This window comes from Somniosus microcephalus, chromosome 16 (genome assembly GCF_052327205.1).
Source record: "Somniosus microcephalus isolate GS21.2 chromosome 16, FLI_Smic_1.0, whole genome shotgun sequence".
NCBI lineage: Eukaryota > Metazoa > Chordata > Chondrichthyes > Squaliformes > Somniosidae > Somniosus > Somniosus microcephalus.
The window spans coordinates 104,012,007-104,030,035 of NC_141002.1; the positions used below are offsets into that span (position 1 = coordinate 104,012,007).

General features: G+C 49.2%; 1 protein-coding gene across 1 annotated transcript in view; it reads left to right on the plus strand.

Moving 5' to 3' along the window:
- Positions 1-15,563, plus strand: part of slc17a8 (solute carrier family 17 member 8) — a 78,067-nt gene extending 62,504 nt beyond the window's left edge. Inside the window, exons 9-12 of the mRNA XM_086009645.1 lie at positions 3,385-3,517; positions 8,932-9,042; positions 11,929-12,056; positions 13,926-15,563. Of these exons, the coding sequence (XP_085865771.1) occupies positions 3,385-3,517; positions 8,932-9,042; positions 11,929-12,056; positions 13,926-14,279 (726 nt within the window). The 3' untranslated portion in view covers positions 14,280-15,563. The remainder of the gene's footprint in view (positions 1-3,384; positions 3,518-8,931; positions 9,043-11,928; positions 12,057-13,925) is intronic.
- Positions 15,564-18,029: the final 2,466 nt, after the last annotated feature.

Genomic DNA, 18,029 nt, shown 5'->3' on the forward strand with positions numbered 1-18,029 from the left:
GCATTTCCATAGCAACTTTCACAACCTCAGGATGTCTCAACGTGCTTTACAGCCAATGAAGTTCTCGCTTTCTTTCTCTCTCTTTCACTCTCTCTCTTTCTCTCTTTCTCACTCTTTCTTTCTCTCTCTTTCTTTCTTTCTTTCCCTCTTTCACTCTCTTTCTTTCTTTCTTTCTTTCCTGCTTCCTTCCTTCCTTCCTTTCGTCCCCAGGTGCTACGGTGGAGGACTGGCTGTAGCACGCTGAGGGTTCTCCTCCGACGGGAGCGGTGTGCTCTCCCTCTTGGTGCTGGGAACCGACTAGAAGACTTCGCAGCACCAGTGCCGATCTTGGTAATTGTTTAGGGTCACAGCAGCGGGGCGGAAGTCCCATCGCTCTCCTGTACCGTCTCACCCTGTCCCGTCTCTCCCTGTCCCGTCTCTCCCTGTCCCGTCTCTCCCTGTCCCGTCTCTCCCTGTCCCGTCTCTCCCTGTCCCGTCGCTCCCTGTCCCCTCTCTCCCTGTCCCATCTCTCCCTGTCCCCTCTCTCCCTGTCCCGTCTCTCCCTGTCCCCTCTCTCCCTGTCCCGTCTCTCCCAGTCCCCTCTCTCCCTGTCCCGTCTCTCCCTGTCCCGTCTCTCCCTGTCCCCTCGCTCCCTGTCCTGTCGCTCCCTGTCCCGTCTCTCCCTGTCCCGTCTCTCCCTGTCCCCTCTCTCCCTGTCCCATCGCTCCCTGTCCCCTCTCTCCCTGTCCCCTCACTCCCTGTCCCCTCTCTCCCTGTCCCGTCTCTCCCTGTCCCGTCTCTCTCTGTCCCGTCTCTCCCTGTCCCGTCTCTCCCTGTCCCGTCTCTCCCTGTCCCCTCGCTCCCTGTCCCGTCTCTCCCTGTCCCATCGCTCCCTGTCCCGTCTCTCCCTGTCCCATCGCTCCCCGTCCCCTCTCTCCCTGTCCCGTCGCTTCCTGTCCCATCTCTCCCTGTCCCATCGCTCCCCGTCCCCTCTCTCCCTGTCCCGTCGCTTCCTGTCCCCTCGCTCCCTGTCCCGTCTCTCCCTGTCCCCTCGCTCCCTGTCCCGTCGCTTCCTGTCCCCTCGCTCCCTGTCCCATCGCTCCCTGTCCCGTCTTTCCCTGTCCCGTCTCTCCCTGTCCCGTCTCTCCCTGTCCCGTCTCTCCCAGTCCCCTCGCTCCCTGTCCCCTCGCTCCCTGTCCCGTCTCTCCCTGTCCCGTCTCTCCCTGTCCCGTCTCTCCCTGTCCCGTCTCTCCCTGTCCCGTCTCTCCCTGTCCCGTCTCTCCCTGTCCCGTCTCTCCCTGTCCCCTCGCTCCCTGTCCCCTCGCTCCCTGTCCCGTCTCTCCCTGTCCCGTCTCTCCCTGTCCCATCGCTCCCCGTCCCCTCTCTCCCCGTCCCGTCGCTTCCTGTCCCGTCTCTCCCTGTCCCATCGCTCCCTGTCCCGTCTCTCCCTGTCCCATCGCTCCCCGTCCCCTCGCTCCCTGTCCCGTCGCTCCCCCATCCCGTCGCTCCCCCATCCCGCCGCTCCCTGTCCTGTCACTCCCTGTCCCGCCATGCCGCTACCCTGGCGTTGCCAACTCTGGTTGGATGTATTCCAGGAGTTTTCATCACATGACCTCCCGCCTCCAACCGCCCCGCCCGCACCATCCTCGCGACGCTTCACATTCTCGCAGCCAATTGGGAACGAACAGACTCTGTGTTGGATGGTACTTGAATGTCAGTCAAACTGAATTTTTTCCCCATCTGCAATATTTGATAACTAATAAGTTAAACTGTTCGAAGAATTTTTTTTTCGGCTTCTATGATTTTTCTTGCTTGCGGCCAATGTCCAGGAGATTAATCTTTAATTCGTGGAGACTCCAGGGCAATCCTGGAGGGTTGGTAGCTCCACGCTACCCTCCCACGAAGAGGGTAACCCAGCCCTTAGGATCCAACCCGGGATCATTTTACACAGCGGAATCCAGGTGCATAGGGGGCCAGAGGGAAAGAGAATCCCTCTGCTGGTGTAGATTTAGAGGGTGCAAGAGCCAGGAGCCCTGAGTCCTTGAGGGGGCCACTCACTGATCCCAAGCTCACAGCCAGACGGGTTTGAGACTTGAGGTTGACTCTGTGTTATAGCTGAATCGTGGAGCAGCACTTGCCTCGAGCACGGAGTCAGTGAATCGCGCCTCACACTCACTGAGCACACAACTCGGTGAATCCAGAAGTGAGTTGTAGTCAGTGGCTAAAAAGAGGGATAGAATTCAGGTCCCGCACATCATCCTTGAGTATTCTGTTTACACAGCGGGCTGGGTAAGTAACTGAAATTAAAATATAAAAGTATTGAACTCATCTGGTATCTGATTGAAGAATGGTCCAATTGTGCTACAGTGAACAGTTTCATTAAAGCACAGTCTATTATTATAACATCACCTCATGCTTGTCTGATGGAGAGATGGAGATGATGATATCATGTGCAGGATGACAGGATATCTAGTAGAAATGTAATTAAACAGGGGGCCATGGAATATGTAATGAAGGCGCTTAAAGGTCTGTCTTAACAAATAATTGATAGACAGTGAAAAATCAAGGATTAAAAAAAATAATGAGACCCGAAGTCAAGCCCCATTGTCGCAGGTAAATTAATTAATGCAGTGAACATTTGAATTAGTGAAGGGTGAATTGCTTAAAGGGAAAGAAAAAGTAAGGAGTATATGTCCTGGTTGTCGAAGCTCATAGGTAAAGGAGCAGGCTGGGGCCCCTTTACTCTGACAAACAGAAAACTAGGAGGAGACTCGATCTTATTGTTCAAAATTATGAGGGTTTTTTGGTAGAGTAAATCGTGAGAAACTGTTTCCACTGGCAGGAGGGTCGGTAACCAGAGGAACCAGAGGGGGAGATGAGGAGAATTTCTTTACGCAGCGAGTTGTTGTGATCTGGAACGCGCTACCTGAAAGGGAAGCAGATTCAATAGTAACTTTCAAAAGGGAATTGGATAAATACTTGAAGGGAAAAATTTGCAGGGCGGTGGGGAAAGAGCAGGGGGGAGTGGGACTAATTGGAGAGCTCTTTCAAAGAGCCGGCACAGGCACGATGGGCTGAATGGCCTCCTTCTGCGCTGTTTGATTCGATGATGGGGTGGATGTGGAGAAACTCTTTCCACCTGTGGGTGAGTCCAGAACAAGGGGGGGGGGGGGGCATAAATATAAAATGGCCACTGGCAGGTCAAATAAAGGGTTAAGATCTCCCGAGGCTCCATGGAGGGTTAGAAATCAGGGCCATTGGGTTTCAGAGGTAGCAGTGACACCCTGTAAGTAACAAGAGCTGGTGTTACTGTTGCTGTGACCAAACCCAAGCAATTCAATAGCGAGCAGTTTTATACCTTTGCTTAAGCTGTGTAAGGGCAATGTTAAACCTTCTTCCTGGCAGGTGGGTATACTGTCGGCTGTGCCTCACATGGTGATGACCATTGTTGTGCCAATTGGAGGACAGATTGCCGACTTCCTGAGGAGCAGAAATATTCTATCCACAACAACCGTCCGGAAAATCATGAATTGTGGAGGTAACATCAGATTCTTCGTTGGCGCTTTTACAGTCCATTGTTGGTTTGAAGAGTTTTTGCAATTGGTCAGAGTGTGTTTTCAGTGATGAGGTTTAAAAAGATGTTAAAAATAAAGGACTAATGGAATCTTAGGTTTTATCACAAGAGGTGTTTAGAGTATAAAAGCCATAAACCTTAACAGGACCTCAGTTAGAGTAATGCGTGCAGTTTTGGAAGAATATTGAAACTTATAAAATTCTAACAGGACTAGACAGACTAGATGCAGGAAGGCTGTTCCCGATGGCGGGGAGTCCAGAACCAGGGGTCACAGTCTAAGGATAAGGGGTAAGCCATTTAGGACTGAGATGAGGAGGAATTTCTTCACCCAGAGAGTGGTGAACCTGTGAAATTCTCTACCACACAGGGCAGCTGAGGCCAATTCATTAAATATATTCAAGAAGGAGTTGGATATATTTCTTGAGGCTAAAGGGATCAAGGGATATGGGGAGAAAGCAGGGACAGGGTACTGAGTTTGGATGATCAGCCATGATCTCATTGAATGGCGGAGCAGGCTCGAGGGGCCGAATGGCCTCCTCCTGCTCCTATCTTCTATGTTTCTATGGAAGGCTGGGTGGGGGTGGGGAGGGGTGGGTGGGGGAAGCAGTGTAGGGGAGGCTCCGAGGATTCCTTCTGGCACTCGGAGGGGGTGAATAATCCTGCTCCTCCTGCTCCACCGGGAATCCTCCCGAAGAATAGAAGCTGAGACTGAGCTCGGCCTCTGCCCCCACCCCCCCAGCAGTTGGTCCCCTCCGCCAACCCCCTCCACCCCTAAAAAAGTTCCAAGCCATCGGGCCGTGACATTTACATTTGAATCTGGCCCCAGCCTGCCTGTAGCGGGAACCTCGCATCATTGGAAAGGCGACAAAGGTGAGCTGGTACCAGGGTGGGGAGGGGGGTGGAGCAAAGCGATCCTGGGTCGGTGAGTGGGTTTTCACCCCTCCCACTGTTCCTGCCCGGTGAGTTGTGGGGGGATTAAAATCGAGTTATATCGAGAATGCAGCACAGAAACAGGCCATTCGGCCCAACTGCTCCGTGCTGGTGTTTCTGCTCCACACGAGCCTCCTCCCACCTTCTTCATCTCGCCCCATCACCATATCCTTCTATTCCTTTCACCCTCATGTGTTTATCCAGCTTCCCCTTAAATGCATCTCTACTATTCGCCTCAACCACTCCCTGTGGTAGCGAGTTCCACATTCTCACCACTCTCTGGGTAAAGAAGTTTCTCCTGAGTTCCCGATTGGATTTATTAGTGACTATCTGATATTTATGGCCCCCTAGTTTTGGTCTCCCCACGAGTGGAAACATTTTCTCCACGTTTACCCTACTGAACCCGTAGAATCATGCGGCTGAAATTTGGCCGGGGGTGGCGGGGGGAGGGGGATTCTCCTCTCCGACCCCTCTCCGACCCCATAACCTCGATTGACCCCTGCTCCCGATTCTCCAAACCGCGCTCCTCCCGAGTCAGATTCTGCACTGGGAGCGAAGCTTCGTAAAATTCACTCTCCCACATGTTGGCATTCAGATCTCAGTCCAACTAATCTCAGCGACGGCCTTCTGACTGTTTCTGAGACACAATGAAACGTCTAGAGTCTTTGACAAGACAATGACCATGTTAGCTTTCGCCATGACAACCACTGACAATCTGATGCCGAGAGAACTGACCTTTACATCTTTGTACGTTCAACTTCATCCTATTTTCACCTTTGTCAAATGATGTAGAATCTTAGAGGACAGAAGGAGGCCATTCGGCCCATCGTGCCTGTGCCGGCTCTTTGAAAGAGCTCTCCAATTAGTCCCACTCCCCCCTGCTCTTTCCCCAGAGCCCTGCAAATTGTTTCCCCTTCAAGTATTTATCCAATTCCCTTTTGGAAATTACTATTGAATCTGCTTCCACCGCCCTTTCAGGCAGCGCGTTCCAGATCACAACAACTCGCTGCGTAAAAAATTCTCCTCATCTCCCCTCTGGTTCTTTTGCCAATTATTTTAAATCTGTGTCCTCTGGTTACCGACCCTCTTGCCAGTGGAAACAGTTTCTCCTAATTTACTCTATCAAAACTCTTATAGTATCAAACACCTCTATTAAATCTCCTCTTGACCTTCTCTGCTCTAAGGAGAACAATCCCAGCTTCTCCAGTCTCTCCACATCACTGAAGTCCCTCATCCCTGGGACCATCCTGGTCAATCTCCTCTGCACACTCTCCAAAGCCTTGACTGCCTTCCTAAAGTGTGCTGCCCTGAGAAAGCGTGGGTGAAAGCTGAAGCCTCCAGGCTCTACCACCGTGCTATTTCTGACCAGACAATCATCCAAAGTTGGCAGCTCCCAATAGTGCCAGGAACACATTTTTTGTCACTTCCCCATCCTCATCTTCAACCCTCTCCTCCAATGATTAGCAACATGGCCCCCGCAGAGGAGATGGCCGAGTGAATGGTGAACGCTTTCGGGGAAAGCTGCACCCGCCTGATCTGTTGCCGGGCGATTTGGGCACACTCTCAGGTTATGCTAGTGACTGTTCAAAGAACAGCACCTCAGTTTATAACCTTCTCCCGTCGTCACATGTGAGGAGTCAATAATCTCATGAGCGGGGAGGAAAAGGGAGTTACTGTGAACAGAGTTACCAACGATAGTTATTTGATCGTGACACCATTGACAATTTACAACATAATAAAATCATCCCAAGGCGCTTCACAGGAGCGTTATCAAACAAAATTTGACACCGAGCCACCATCTACAAGGCACAAGTCAGGAGTGTGATGGAATACTCTCCCCTTGCCTGGATGAGTGCAGCTCCAACAACACTCAAGAAGCTCGACACCATCCAGGACAAAGCAGCCCACTTGATTGTCACCCCATCCACCACCTTAAACATTCACTCCCTCCACCACTGGCGCACCGTGGCTGCAGTGTGGACCATCTACAAGATGCACTGCAGCAACTCGCCAAGGTTTCTTCGGCAGCACCTCCCAAACCCGTGACCTCTTCCACCTAGAAGGACAAGGGCACCGAGCACATGGGAACACCGCCACCTCCAAGTTCCCCTCCAAGTCACACACCATCCTGACTTGGAAGTATATCGCCGTTCCTTCATCGTCGTTGGGTCAAAATCCTGGAACTCCCTCCCTAACAGCACTGTGGGAGTACCTTCACCACACGGACTGCAGCGGTTCAAGAAGGTGGCTCACCACCACCTGCTCAAGGGCAACTCGGGATGGGCAATAAATGCCGGCCTTGCCAGCGACGCCCGGATCCCATAAGCAAATAAAGGGTACTTAAGGAAGTGGCCCTAGAAATAGTTGATGCATTGCTGATCATCTTCCAGCATTCGATGGAATCTGGAACAGTACCCATGGATTGGAGGGTAACTAATGTTACCCCACTATTCAAAAAAGGTGGTAGAGAGAAAACGGGGAATTACAGACCGGTAAGCCTGACATTGGCAGTGGGGAAAATGCTAGAGTCCATTATAAAAGATGTAATAGCAGAGCACTTGGAAAACAGTGACAGGATCAGACAAAGTCAACATGGATTTACAAAAGGTAAATCGTGCTTGACTAATCTATTGGAATTTTTTGAGGATGTAACTGGTAGAATAGATAAGGGAGAACCAGTGGATGTGGTGTATTTGGACTTTCAGAAGGCTTTTGATAAGGTCCCGCATAAGAGATTAGCGTGTAAAGTTAAGGCACATGGGATTGGGGGCAAGGTATTGACTTGGATAGAGAACTGGTTGGCAGACAGAAAGCAAAGAGTTGGAATAAATGGGTCTTTTTCCGAGTGGCAGGCAGTGAGTAGTGGGGCACCGCAGGGATCGGTCCTTGGACCCCAGCTATTCACAATATATATTAATGATCTAGACAAGGGAACTAGATGTAATATCTCCAAATTTGCAGACGACACAAAGCTGGGTGGGCGTGTGTGCTGTGAGGAGGATGCCGAGAAACTCCAGGATGATTTGGACAGGTTGGGTGATTGGGCAAAAGCATGGCAAATGCAATATAACGTGGATAAATGCGAGGTTATCCACTTTGGTGGCAAAAACAGGAAGGCAGATTATTATCTGAATGGCAATAGATTGGGAGAAGGGGAAGTGCAACGAGACCTGGGTGTCCTTGTGCACCAGTCGCTGAAGGTAAGCATGCAGGTGCAGCAGACGGTTAAGAAGGCAAATGGCATGTTGGCCTTCGTAGCGAGAGGGTTTGAGTACAGGAACAAGGATGTCTTGCTGCAATTGTAAAGGGCCTTGGTGAGACCACATCTTGAGTATTGTGTGCAGTTTTGGTCGCCTTATCTGAGGAAGGATGTTCTTGCCATGGAAGGAGTTCAGCGAAGATTCACCAGGCTGATACCTGGGATGGCAGGAATGACATATGAGGAGAGATTGGGTCGATTAGGCTTATACTCGCTGGAGTTTAGAAGAATGAGAGGGGATCTCATTGAAACTTATAAAATTCTGACAGGACTAGACAGACTAGATGCAGGAAGGATGTTCCCGATGGTCGGGGAGTCCAGAACCAGGGGTCACAATCTAAGGATAACAGGTAGGCCATTTAGGACAGAAATGAGGAGGAATTTCTTCACCCGGAGAGTGGTAAACCTGTGGAATTCTCTACCACAGAAGGCAGTAGAGGCCAACACATTAAATATATTCAAGAAGGAGTTGGATATATTTCTTAAGGCTAAAGGGATCAAGGGGTATGGGGAGAAAGCAGGGACCGGGTACTGAACTTGGATGATCAGCCATGATCGCATTGAATGGCGGAGCAGGCTCGAGGGGCCGAATGGCCTACTCCTGCTCCTATCTTCTATGTTTCTATGTTTCTATGTAAAAAAAAACATAAGGAGATATTAGGACAGGTGACCAAAAGCTTAGTCGAAGAGATAAGTTTTAAGCACCGTCTTAAAGGAGGAAAGAGAAGTAGAGAGGCGGAGAGGTTTAGGGAGGGAATTCCAGAGCTTAGGGCCCAGGCAGCTGAAGGCACGACCCGGGTATATGGAGTTAGGTCACATTGAGATCAGCATGGCGGAATAGGCTCGAGGGGCTAAATGGCCTCCTCCTGCACCTATTTTCAATGGTGGAGCGATGAAAATCGGAGATGCACGAGAGATCAGATTTGGAGGAGCGCAGAGATCTCGGAGGGTTTGTTGGGCTGGAGGAGGTTACAGAGATCGGAAGGGAGCGAGGCCCTGGAGGGATTTGAAAACAAGGATGAGAATTTTAAACGTGAGGCATTACCGGATCGGGAAACAATGTAGGCCAGCGAGCACAGGGGGTGATGGGTGAACGGGACTTGGTGCGAGTTAGGGATCAGGCACCAGAGTTTTGGATATAGGCTGAATTGATGATTCCACCACTAATGTAAAATTTTATTTTCCAAAGGCTTTGGCATGGAGGCTACCTTGTTGCTGATTGTTGGTTATTCCCACACCAGAGGGGTTGCGATCACTTTCCTGGTGCTCGCTGTTGGATTTAGTGGATTCGCGATTTCAGGTGGGTTAACTTTTATTCTGATCATCTGCGTCCAATTGAGTCATTTATTTCTCATTGTTTGATGTTGTGTATATATGTGTGTAGGTATGTGCCTGTGTGTAAAGATCTTTGTGTATGTGTGTTTGTATAGATGAGTGCATATATCTACATGTTAAATGTGTGCATTTATCTGTGCATGTATGTGTGTATGTGTATAATAATGTATATATGTGCATATGTATATATCATAGAAATTTACAGCACAGAAGGAGGCCATTCGGTCCATCGTATCTGTGCCGGCCGACAAAGAGCGATCCAGCCTAATCCCCCTTTCCAGCTCTCGGTCCGTAGCCATGTTGGTTACGGCACTTCAAGTGTATATCCAAGTACTTTTTAAATGTCTCTACCACCCTTTCAGGCAGCGAACTCCATACCCCCACCACCCTCTGGGTGAAAACAGTTCTCCTGAACTCCCCTCTAATCCTCTACCAATTACTTTAAATCTATGCCCCCTGGTAATTTTTTAAAATTCGTTCATGGGATGTGGGCGTCGCTGGCAAGGCCGGCATTTATTGCCCATCCCTCATTGCCCTTGAGAAGGTGGTGGTGAGCCGCCTTCTTGAACCGCTGCAGTCCGTGTGGTGAAGGTGCTCCCACAGTGCTGTTAGGGAGGGAGTGCCAGGATTTTGACCCAGCGACGATGAAGGATCGGCCGATATATTTCCAAGTCAGGATGGTGTGTGACTTGGAGGGGAGCTCTTTGCCAAGGGAAACAGTTCCTTTCTATCCACTCTATCCAGGGCCCCTCATCATTTTATACACCTCAATTAAGTCTCCCCTCAGCCTCCTCTGTTCCAAAGAAAACAACCCCAGCCTATCCAATCTTTCCTCATAGCTAAAATTCCCCATTCCTGGCAACATCCTCGTAAATCTCCTCTGTCCCCTCTCTAGGGCAATCACATCTTTCCTGTAATGTGGTGACCAGAATTTTACGCAGTACTCTAGCTGTGACCTAACTAGTGTTTTATACAGTTGAAGCATAACCCCCCCCCCCCGCTCTTGTATTCTATGCCACGGCTAATAAAGGCAAGCATTCCGTCTGCCTTCTTAACCACCTTATCTACCTGGCCTGCTCCCTTCAGAGGTCTGTGGACATGCACTCCAAGGTCCCTCTGTTCCTCTACACTTCTCAACATCCTACCATTTATTGTGTATTCTCTTGCCTTGTTAGCCCTACCCAAATGCTTGAAAAGGAAAAAAAAATGTTGCAGGGCTATGGGGAAAGATCAGGGAAGTGGGAGTAATTGGAGAGCTCTTTCAAAGAGCCGGCACAGGCGCGATGGGCCGAAGGGCCTCCTCTGTGCTGTGTGATTCTATGAGCGAATGGCTTCCTATGCTGTAGCAGTGCTGGGATCAGTAGCGGAAGATTTCACTCGTGTGATAACTGAGGCTGTGAGGACCCTGTGATGTGTGAATCACAGAGTAAATTTAAGGCTCCCAGTGGGAAAGCCATGCTTGATTGGAGTATGGGTCGGAAATGGAGATAAGTCAAGCATTGCAGCCCAGATGCTCCCACCTGTGCTCCCTGTGATTGCAACTCTCCACTGGGAGCGCAGGATTGAAAAACGCACCAGGTAGGCAATATTACTGCTCCAATTGTGAGCTTGTGATAAACTGAGTCAAACATTAATTTTGCTCTTGTATGGGAAGATCACAGACGGCCAACTCATTTTATAAATAAGGGGCAACTGTTTCTAGTGGCAGGAGGGTCGGTAATCCGAGGACACAGATTTGAGGTAATTGGCAAAAGAACCAGAGGGGAGATGAGGAGAATTATTTTTACGCAGTGAGTTGTTGTGATCTGGAATGCGCTGCCTGAAAGGGCGGTGGAAGCAGATTCAATAACTTTCAAAAGGGAATTGGATAAATATTTGAAAAGGAAAACATTTACAAGGCTTATGGGGAAAGGGCAGGGCGAGTGGGACTAATTGGAGAGCTCTTTCAAAGAGCCGGCACAGGCACGATGGGCCGAATGGCCTCCTCTGTGCTGTGTGATTCTAGGGAAAAAATAAGATAGCGGGATAAAAATGGGTATTGGAGGAGGGGGAGGATGAACAAAAATAGTAGAGAATACATCTTGGAGCTTCCTCCCCTGGGCTTGTGAAATTGAGGTCATCCTGCTCACCATCCCAAGAACACACCGCATTTTTTGCAATGCAAGTGCCAAGGCATCTACTACCGGATTCTCGGGCAGGGACATTGGCCCAGAAAAGTAAAGGTGATTCTATGGTTGTGTGCTCCCAGGGAGAGCTCTTCCCGTCCACGACCTGAGATTTCCCGGCAAGTGCCGCACTCGGCCAGATCTTCCCCTTTTGTTCTCGGAGGCGAGACTGAAATTGGAAGCACTCAGCCCAGTGATCACCGTAGCCAGGTGAAAGCATCTCATCCAAGCTGCCGAGGCCCTAAGCTCTGGAATTCCCTCGCTAACCCTCTCCGCCTCTCCGCCTCTCTCTCCTCCTTGAAGACGCTCCTTAAAACCAATCTCTTTGACCAAGCTTTTGGTCACCTGTCCTAATATCTCCTTATGTGGCTCGATGTCAAATTTTGTTTGATAATCGCTCCTGTGAAGCGCCTTGGGACGTTTTACTCCGTTAAAGGCGCTGTGTAAATGCGAATCGTTGTTAATGCAGGTTCAGTTCCAGGGTGAAATTTCTATCAATCACCTCCAATAAGATTCACAAGTGATAGATCTTCAGAACCTCGAACTATTGTCCCGCGTTTGCAGGTATCCGTGGGTGTAAAGGGAAGCTCATTCAACTGTTGAACACCATTCATGTGTCGCAATGAAATGCCTATACAGTCCATTCCCATCTGATTAGGATTATGTCCTATTGTTGTTGAATTCAGGATTCAATGTAAATCACTTGGACATCGCTCCCCGCTATGCCAGCATTCTGATGGGGATATCCAATGGTGTGGGAACGCTGTCAGGAATGATATGCCCATTAATCGTCGGAGCAATGACGATACACAAGGTATAATTAAACTTACCGTCTGTTTCTGAATTTCAATTTCCTTCAATTCCTCAGCTGGAATATTGTGTCCCATTCTGGGCACCGCACTTTAGGAAGGATGTGAAGGCCTCGGAGAGGGTGCGGAGGAGATTTAGCAGAATGGTACCAAGGATGAGGGACTTCAGCTATGTGGAGAGACTGGAGAAGCTGGGGTTGTTCTCCTTCGAGCAGAGAAGGTTAAGGGAAGATTTACTAGAGGTGTTCAACATTACAAGGGGTTTTGATAGAGTAGAGAGGGAGAAACAGTTCCCAGTGGCAGAAGGTTTGGTAACCAAAGGACACAGATTTAAAATAATTGGCAAGGAAATCTAGCGGAGAGATGAGGAAAAATTGTTTTACGCAGCGAGTGGTTAGGATTTGGAACGCGCTGCCTGAAAGAGCGGTGGAAGCAGAGTCAATAGTAACTTTAAAGGGAATTTAAAAAGAAACATTAGCAGGGCTGTGGGGAAAGAGCAGGGGGTAGTGAGACTAATCGGAGAGCTCTTTCAAAGAGCCGGCACAGGCACGATGGGCCGAATGGCCTCCTCCTGTGCTGTGTGACTCTATGAATTCATTAGGCCAGTGTGTGACGCGTTTGCAAAGAGCGACTGCTGACCCTGTTACTGTTGTGTTAAAGGGGCTGAAGTGTCAGACACCTCACAAAGTTTGTGTATGGAGGAGGGTGTAAGTAACAACACGACAGCACCATACTGGGTCCATTCGCATCTCGTGCCATTGGTGTAAAATTTTAATCTTAATTTGAAGATATGAAATGAACAGTTGATCCAAATTGGTGTAGACCATAGTATCCTTTTCTGTATTTCTTGTTTCACATACCTACAAGCCCTTAAGGTGTCAGTCTTGGCTCAGTGGGGCGCACTCTCGCTTCTGGGTCAGAAGGTTGTGGGTTCAGAGTCCCACTCCAGAGACTTGAGCACAAAATCCAGGCTGACACTCCAGTGCAGTACTGACGGAGGGGCAGTACTGAGGGAGGGGCAGTACTGAGGGAGCGCCGCACTGTCGGAGGGACAGTACTGAGGGAGCGCTGCACTGTCAGAGGGGCAGTACTGAGGGAGCGCTGCACTGTCGGAGGGGTGGTACTGAGGGAGCACTGCACTGTCAGAGGGGCAGTACTGAGGGAGCGCCGCACTGTCGGGGGGCAGTACTGAGGGAGCGCTGCACTGTCGGAGGGGCAGTACTGAGGGAGCGCCGCACTGTCGGAGGGGCAGTACTGAGGGAGCGCCGCACTGTCGGAGGGGCAGTACTGAGGGAGCGCCGCACTGTCAGAGGGGCTGTACTGAGGGAGCACTGCACTGTCGGAGGGGCTGTACTGAGGGAGCGCTGCACTGTCGGAGGGACTGTACTGAGGGAGTGCCGCACTGTCAGAGGGGCAGTACTGAGGGAGCGCCGCACTGTCAAAGGGGCAGTACTGAGGGAGCGCTGCACTGTCAGAGGTGCTATCTTTCAGATGAGACATTCAACTGAGGGCCCATCTGCTCTCTCGGCTGGATGTAAAAGATCCCACGGCACTATTCAAAGAAGAGCAGGAGAGTTTTCCCCGGTGTCCTGGCCAATATTTATCTCTCAACCCACACCTAAAAACAGATGATCTGGTCATTTATTTCATTGCTGTTTGTGGGAGCTTGCTGTGCTCAAATTGTCTGCTGCGTTTCCCACAATACAACAATGACTACACTTCAAAAAGTACTTCATTGGCTGTAAAGCGCTTTAGGACATCCAGTAGTCATGAAAGTTCTTTCATTCATTCATTCTTTCTTTCATTCTTTCTTGAATGCAGTTCATTGAAAGCCATCACGTTTTGCTTACATATTTTTAATTAATTGCTTTCAGACACGTGAAGAGTGGCAGAACGTATTTGTGATTGCCTCGATGGTCCATTACAGTGGGGTCATATTCTACGGAATCTTTGCTTCGGGTGAGAAGCAGGACTGGGCTGACCCCGAGGAGACAAGTGACGACAAGTGTGGCTTCATTGACCAGGATGAACTGGCAGAGGAGACGGAACTTAACGATGACAGCTACATCGGTCCAAAGAAGAAGACCTCCTATGGTGCTACAAGCCAAATCAATGGAGCCCGGAAGGCGAGTTGGAGAAAGAAACGGGGAAAAGCACACGAGGAATTGGTAGAAGATCAGAACAGTTATCACTGTGAAAATGGGGACTTTCGAGATATGTCACAATGAGATCATGTGATCTGGACTACATGCTGTGACAGTTGAACTAAATATCAAAGTTCAAGGCAGAATCTGTTTTATTGGCTTATAAACGTCATATTTAACAACTTCATAAAAATTGTTGCCCTTTTTTAAGATTGCAGTGGTAGAGATGTCAGTCCCTCAAATTGTACAATTGGTTACTGGTGACTATAAACACTCTAAAATAATTTGGCCCTGGATGAAACTTATATCACATAGAATTACATTGAATTTACAGTACAGAAACATGCCATCTGGTCCAACCGGTCTGTGCTGTTGTTTATGCTCCACACGAGCCTCCTCACACCTTTCTTCATCTAACTCTATCAGCATAGGTCCCCTCCAAGTCACACACCATCCTGACTTGGAAATATATCGGCCGTTCCTTCATCGTCGCTGGGTCAAAATCCTGGAACTCCCTCCCTAACAGCGCTGTGGGAGAACCTTCACCACACGGACTGCAGCGGTTCAAGAAGGCGGCTCACCACCACCTTCTTGAGGGCAACTAGGGATGGGCAATAAATGCTGGCCTTGCCAGCGACGTCCACATCCCATGAACGAATAAAAAGAAAACATACGATTCCTTTCTCCCTCATGTGTTTATCCAGCTTCGCCTTAAATGTATCGATAATATTCGCCTCAACTACTCCCTGTGGTAGCGAGTTCCACATTCTCACCACTCTCTGGGTAAATAAGTTTCTTTTGAATTTCCTATTGGATTTATTAGTGACTCTCTGATATTGATGGCCCCTAGTTCTGGACTCCCCCACAAGTAGATGCATCTTCTCTGTGTCTACCCTATCAAACAGCTTCATGGTTTTAAAGAACTCTATTAGGTCACCCTTCAGTCTTGATTGGAGAAAATCATTCAGGTCAATGAAGGTAAATCATATTGTGCTTAAAAGTTGTCATATATGACCCACATAGGCAGATAAAATGGATGAATTTTGCCCATGTCAAAACCTCTTCCCAAAACCGACTGTTCTTGTACCAGCAATTAAAACCGTGCGGGCAAGTCGGGGTGGGGGGTGGGGGGGCTGTGGACGAAATCAAGTGATTACTTCAGTTGAGGAATGAATGCTGTAATGTTAAAGTTGATAGCACGTTAAACCATGTCACAGTTTGTGTTCTGATTGGCTTACAGTACCACTTGTGTCTGTACAGCCCATGCATTCTATTATTGATGTTAAGCTGATTGAACTTTGATGTGAGCAAATATGGATTTATTGATCTTGGTGTGATTATTATAACAGTAATAAACAAGCAATGTGTCAGGCACTGGGACATTTCTGAAATGACAGAAGAAGCAGAAGCTATAAGTAAGTCAGTTCCTGTGTCAGCCGTGGCTCAGTGGGCAGCGCTCTCACTTCAGAGTCAGAAGGTTGTGGGTTCAAGTCCCACTTGGATATTCACAGCAGAGGTCTGTTCTTCCACCATTTCCTGGGTTGCGTGATCTCCGTTTATTTGCCACACAGATTGACTGTTTGACACGGAAATGTGTCACATTGTTGGCAAACTTCTGCTTTCGTCGTCTGCTAATTGTCCCCGGCTATTTTTCTCGGGTTTTTAAATCAGCTTATGGGTTTTTAGTCATTTACCTGATGGTTTGCATATTGAAGATTTTTTTTCTGGAGCAGGAGGAGGCCATTTAGCCCCTCGAGCCTGTTAGACAGGAACAGGAGGAGGCCATTCAGCCCCTCGAGCCTGTTACACAGGAACAGGAGGAGGCCATTCAGCCCTCGAGCCTGTTACACAGGAACAGGATGAGGCCCATTCAGCCCCTCGAGCCTGTTACACAGGAACAGGAGGAGGCCATTCAGCCCCTCGAGCCTGTTACACAGGAACAGGAGGAGGCCCATTCAGTCCCTCGAGCCTGTTACACAGGAACAGGAGGAGGCCCATTCAGCCCCTCGAGCCTGTTACACAGGAACAGGAGGAGGCCATTCGGCCCCTCGAGCCTGTTAGACGGGAACAGGAGGAGGCCCATTCAGCCCCTCGAGCCTGTTACACAGGAACAGGAGGAGGCCATTCAGCCCCTCGAGCCTGTTACACAGGAACAGGAGGAGGCCATTCAGCCTCTCGAGCCTGTTACACAGGAACAGGAGGAGGCCATTCAGCCCCTCGAGGCTGTTACACAGGAACAGGAGGAGGCCATTCAGCCCCTCGAACCTGTTCCACCATTCAGTGAGATCGCGGCTGATCTGTTTGACCTTCAGCTTCAGCAAGGTCCAAAATTTGTGCCTTCTTAAAGTCCAAATTCAAAGCCAAACCATCACCAAGGTTACTGATACAAACCACACAAACCTATTAGAGTGCCAAACATGTCCCCACTCAACCTCCACCCAATGTGGACTATCCTCCCCACCATGTGGACTAGCCGGGAATATGGATTTAACCCTCCCCCCAACTAAACTTTCAAAAATAAAGGTGCAACTCCTATTTCCCCCATTACCATCTCCACAACAACAACTTGCATTTATATAGCGCCTTTAACGTAGTAAAAACGTCCCAAGGTGCTTCACAGGAGCGATTATCAAACAAAATTTGACACCGAGCCACATTAAGGAGATATTAGGGCAGATGACCAAAAGCTTGGTCAGAAAGAACATCTTAAAGGAGGAGAGAGAGGCGGAGAGGTTTAGGGAGGGAATTCCAGAGCTTAGGGCCCAGGCAGCTGAAGGCACGGCCGTCAATGGTGGAGCGATTGAAATTGGGGGATGTTCAGGAGGCCAGAATTGGAGGAGCGCAGAGATCTCGGAGGGTCGTAGTTGAAGAATGGCATCAAAAGGTGTTTCCTTTTAGTCATCCCTGCTTCTCGTTGAGTACAGACAATCTCAGTTGTCCAGTGGAGAAGGAGGGATGAATAAAGTCAAGCACCTTTGATGTGATTACTCAAATTTATAAATGGCCCCCATTTAAACACCCAGCCAGGAGCACGATGGGAAACCTATCCTTTGTAGTCTGCCATCTTCTTCATCCAAAATGAATCTGAACCCCAAATGGTCCAAAAGGAGTTTAATTAGTGTCTTTTCATATAGATTTGACGATGAACAGTTTGGATTACGTTGGCTTATGAGTTGACTTTGTTCTTCATTCACATTAATTGGTGACTATTTACCGTGGCTGCAGTGTGTACCATCTACAAGATGCACTTCAGCAACTCGCCAAGGCTTCTTCGGCAGCACCTCCCAAACCCGCGACCTCTTCCACCTAGAAGGACAAGGGCAGCAGGCGCATGGGAACACCACCACCTCCAAGTTCCCCTCCAAGTCACACACCATCCTGATGTATAAGTATATCGCCGTTCCTTCATCGTCGCTGGGTCAAAATCCTGGCACTCCCTCCCTAACAGCACTGTGGGAGCACCTTCACCACACGGACTGCAGTGGTTCAAGAAGGCGGCTCACCACCACCTTCTCGAGGGGAACTAGCGATGGGCAATAAATGCCGGCCTTGTCAGTGACGAAGAATGATTAAAGGCAGTCATTGGCCTGCAGCCTGAAATTTACAAGCAGTTACAACATTAATTACATGGAATTTACAGCCCAGAAACAGGCCATTCGGCCCAACTGGTCGGTGTCAGTGTTTATGCCCCACATGAGTCTCCTCCCACCTTACTACATCTAACCCTATCAGCATAACCTTCTACTCTTGTCTCCCTCTAATTAGGGTGGGGTGGGGGGCTCGGAGGCTGACACTGAGAGTGTTGAGGTTGTCTACAGATGAAGAAAGCATGTT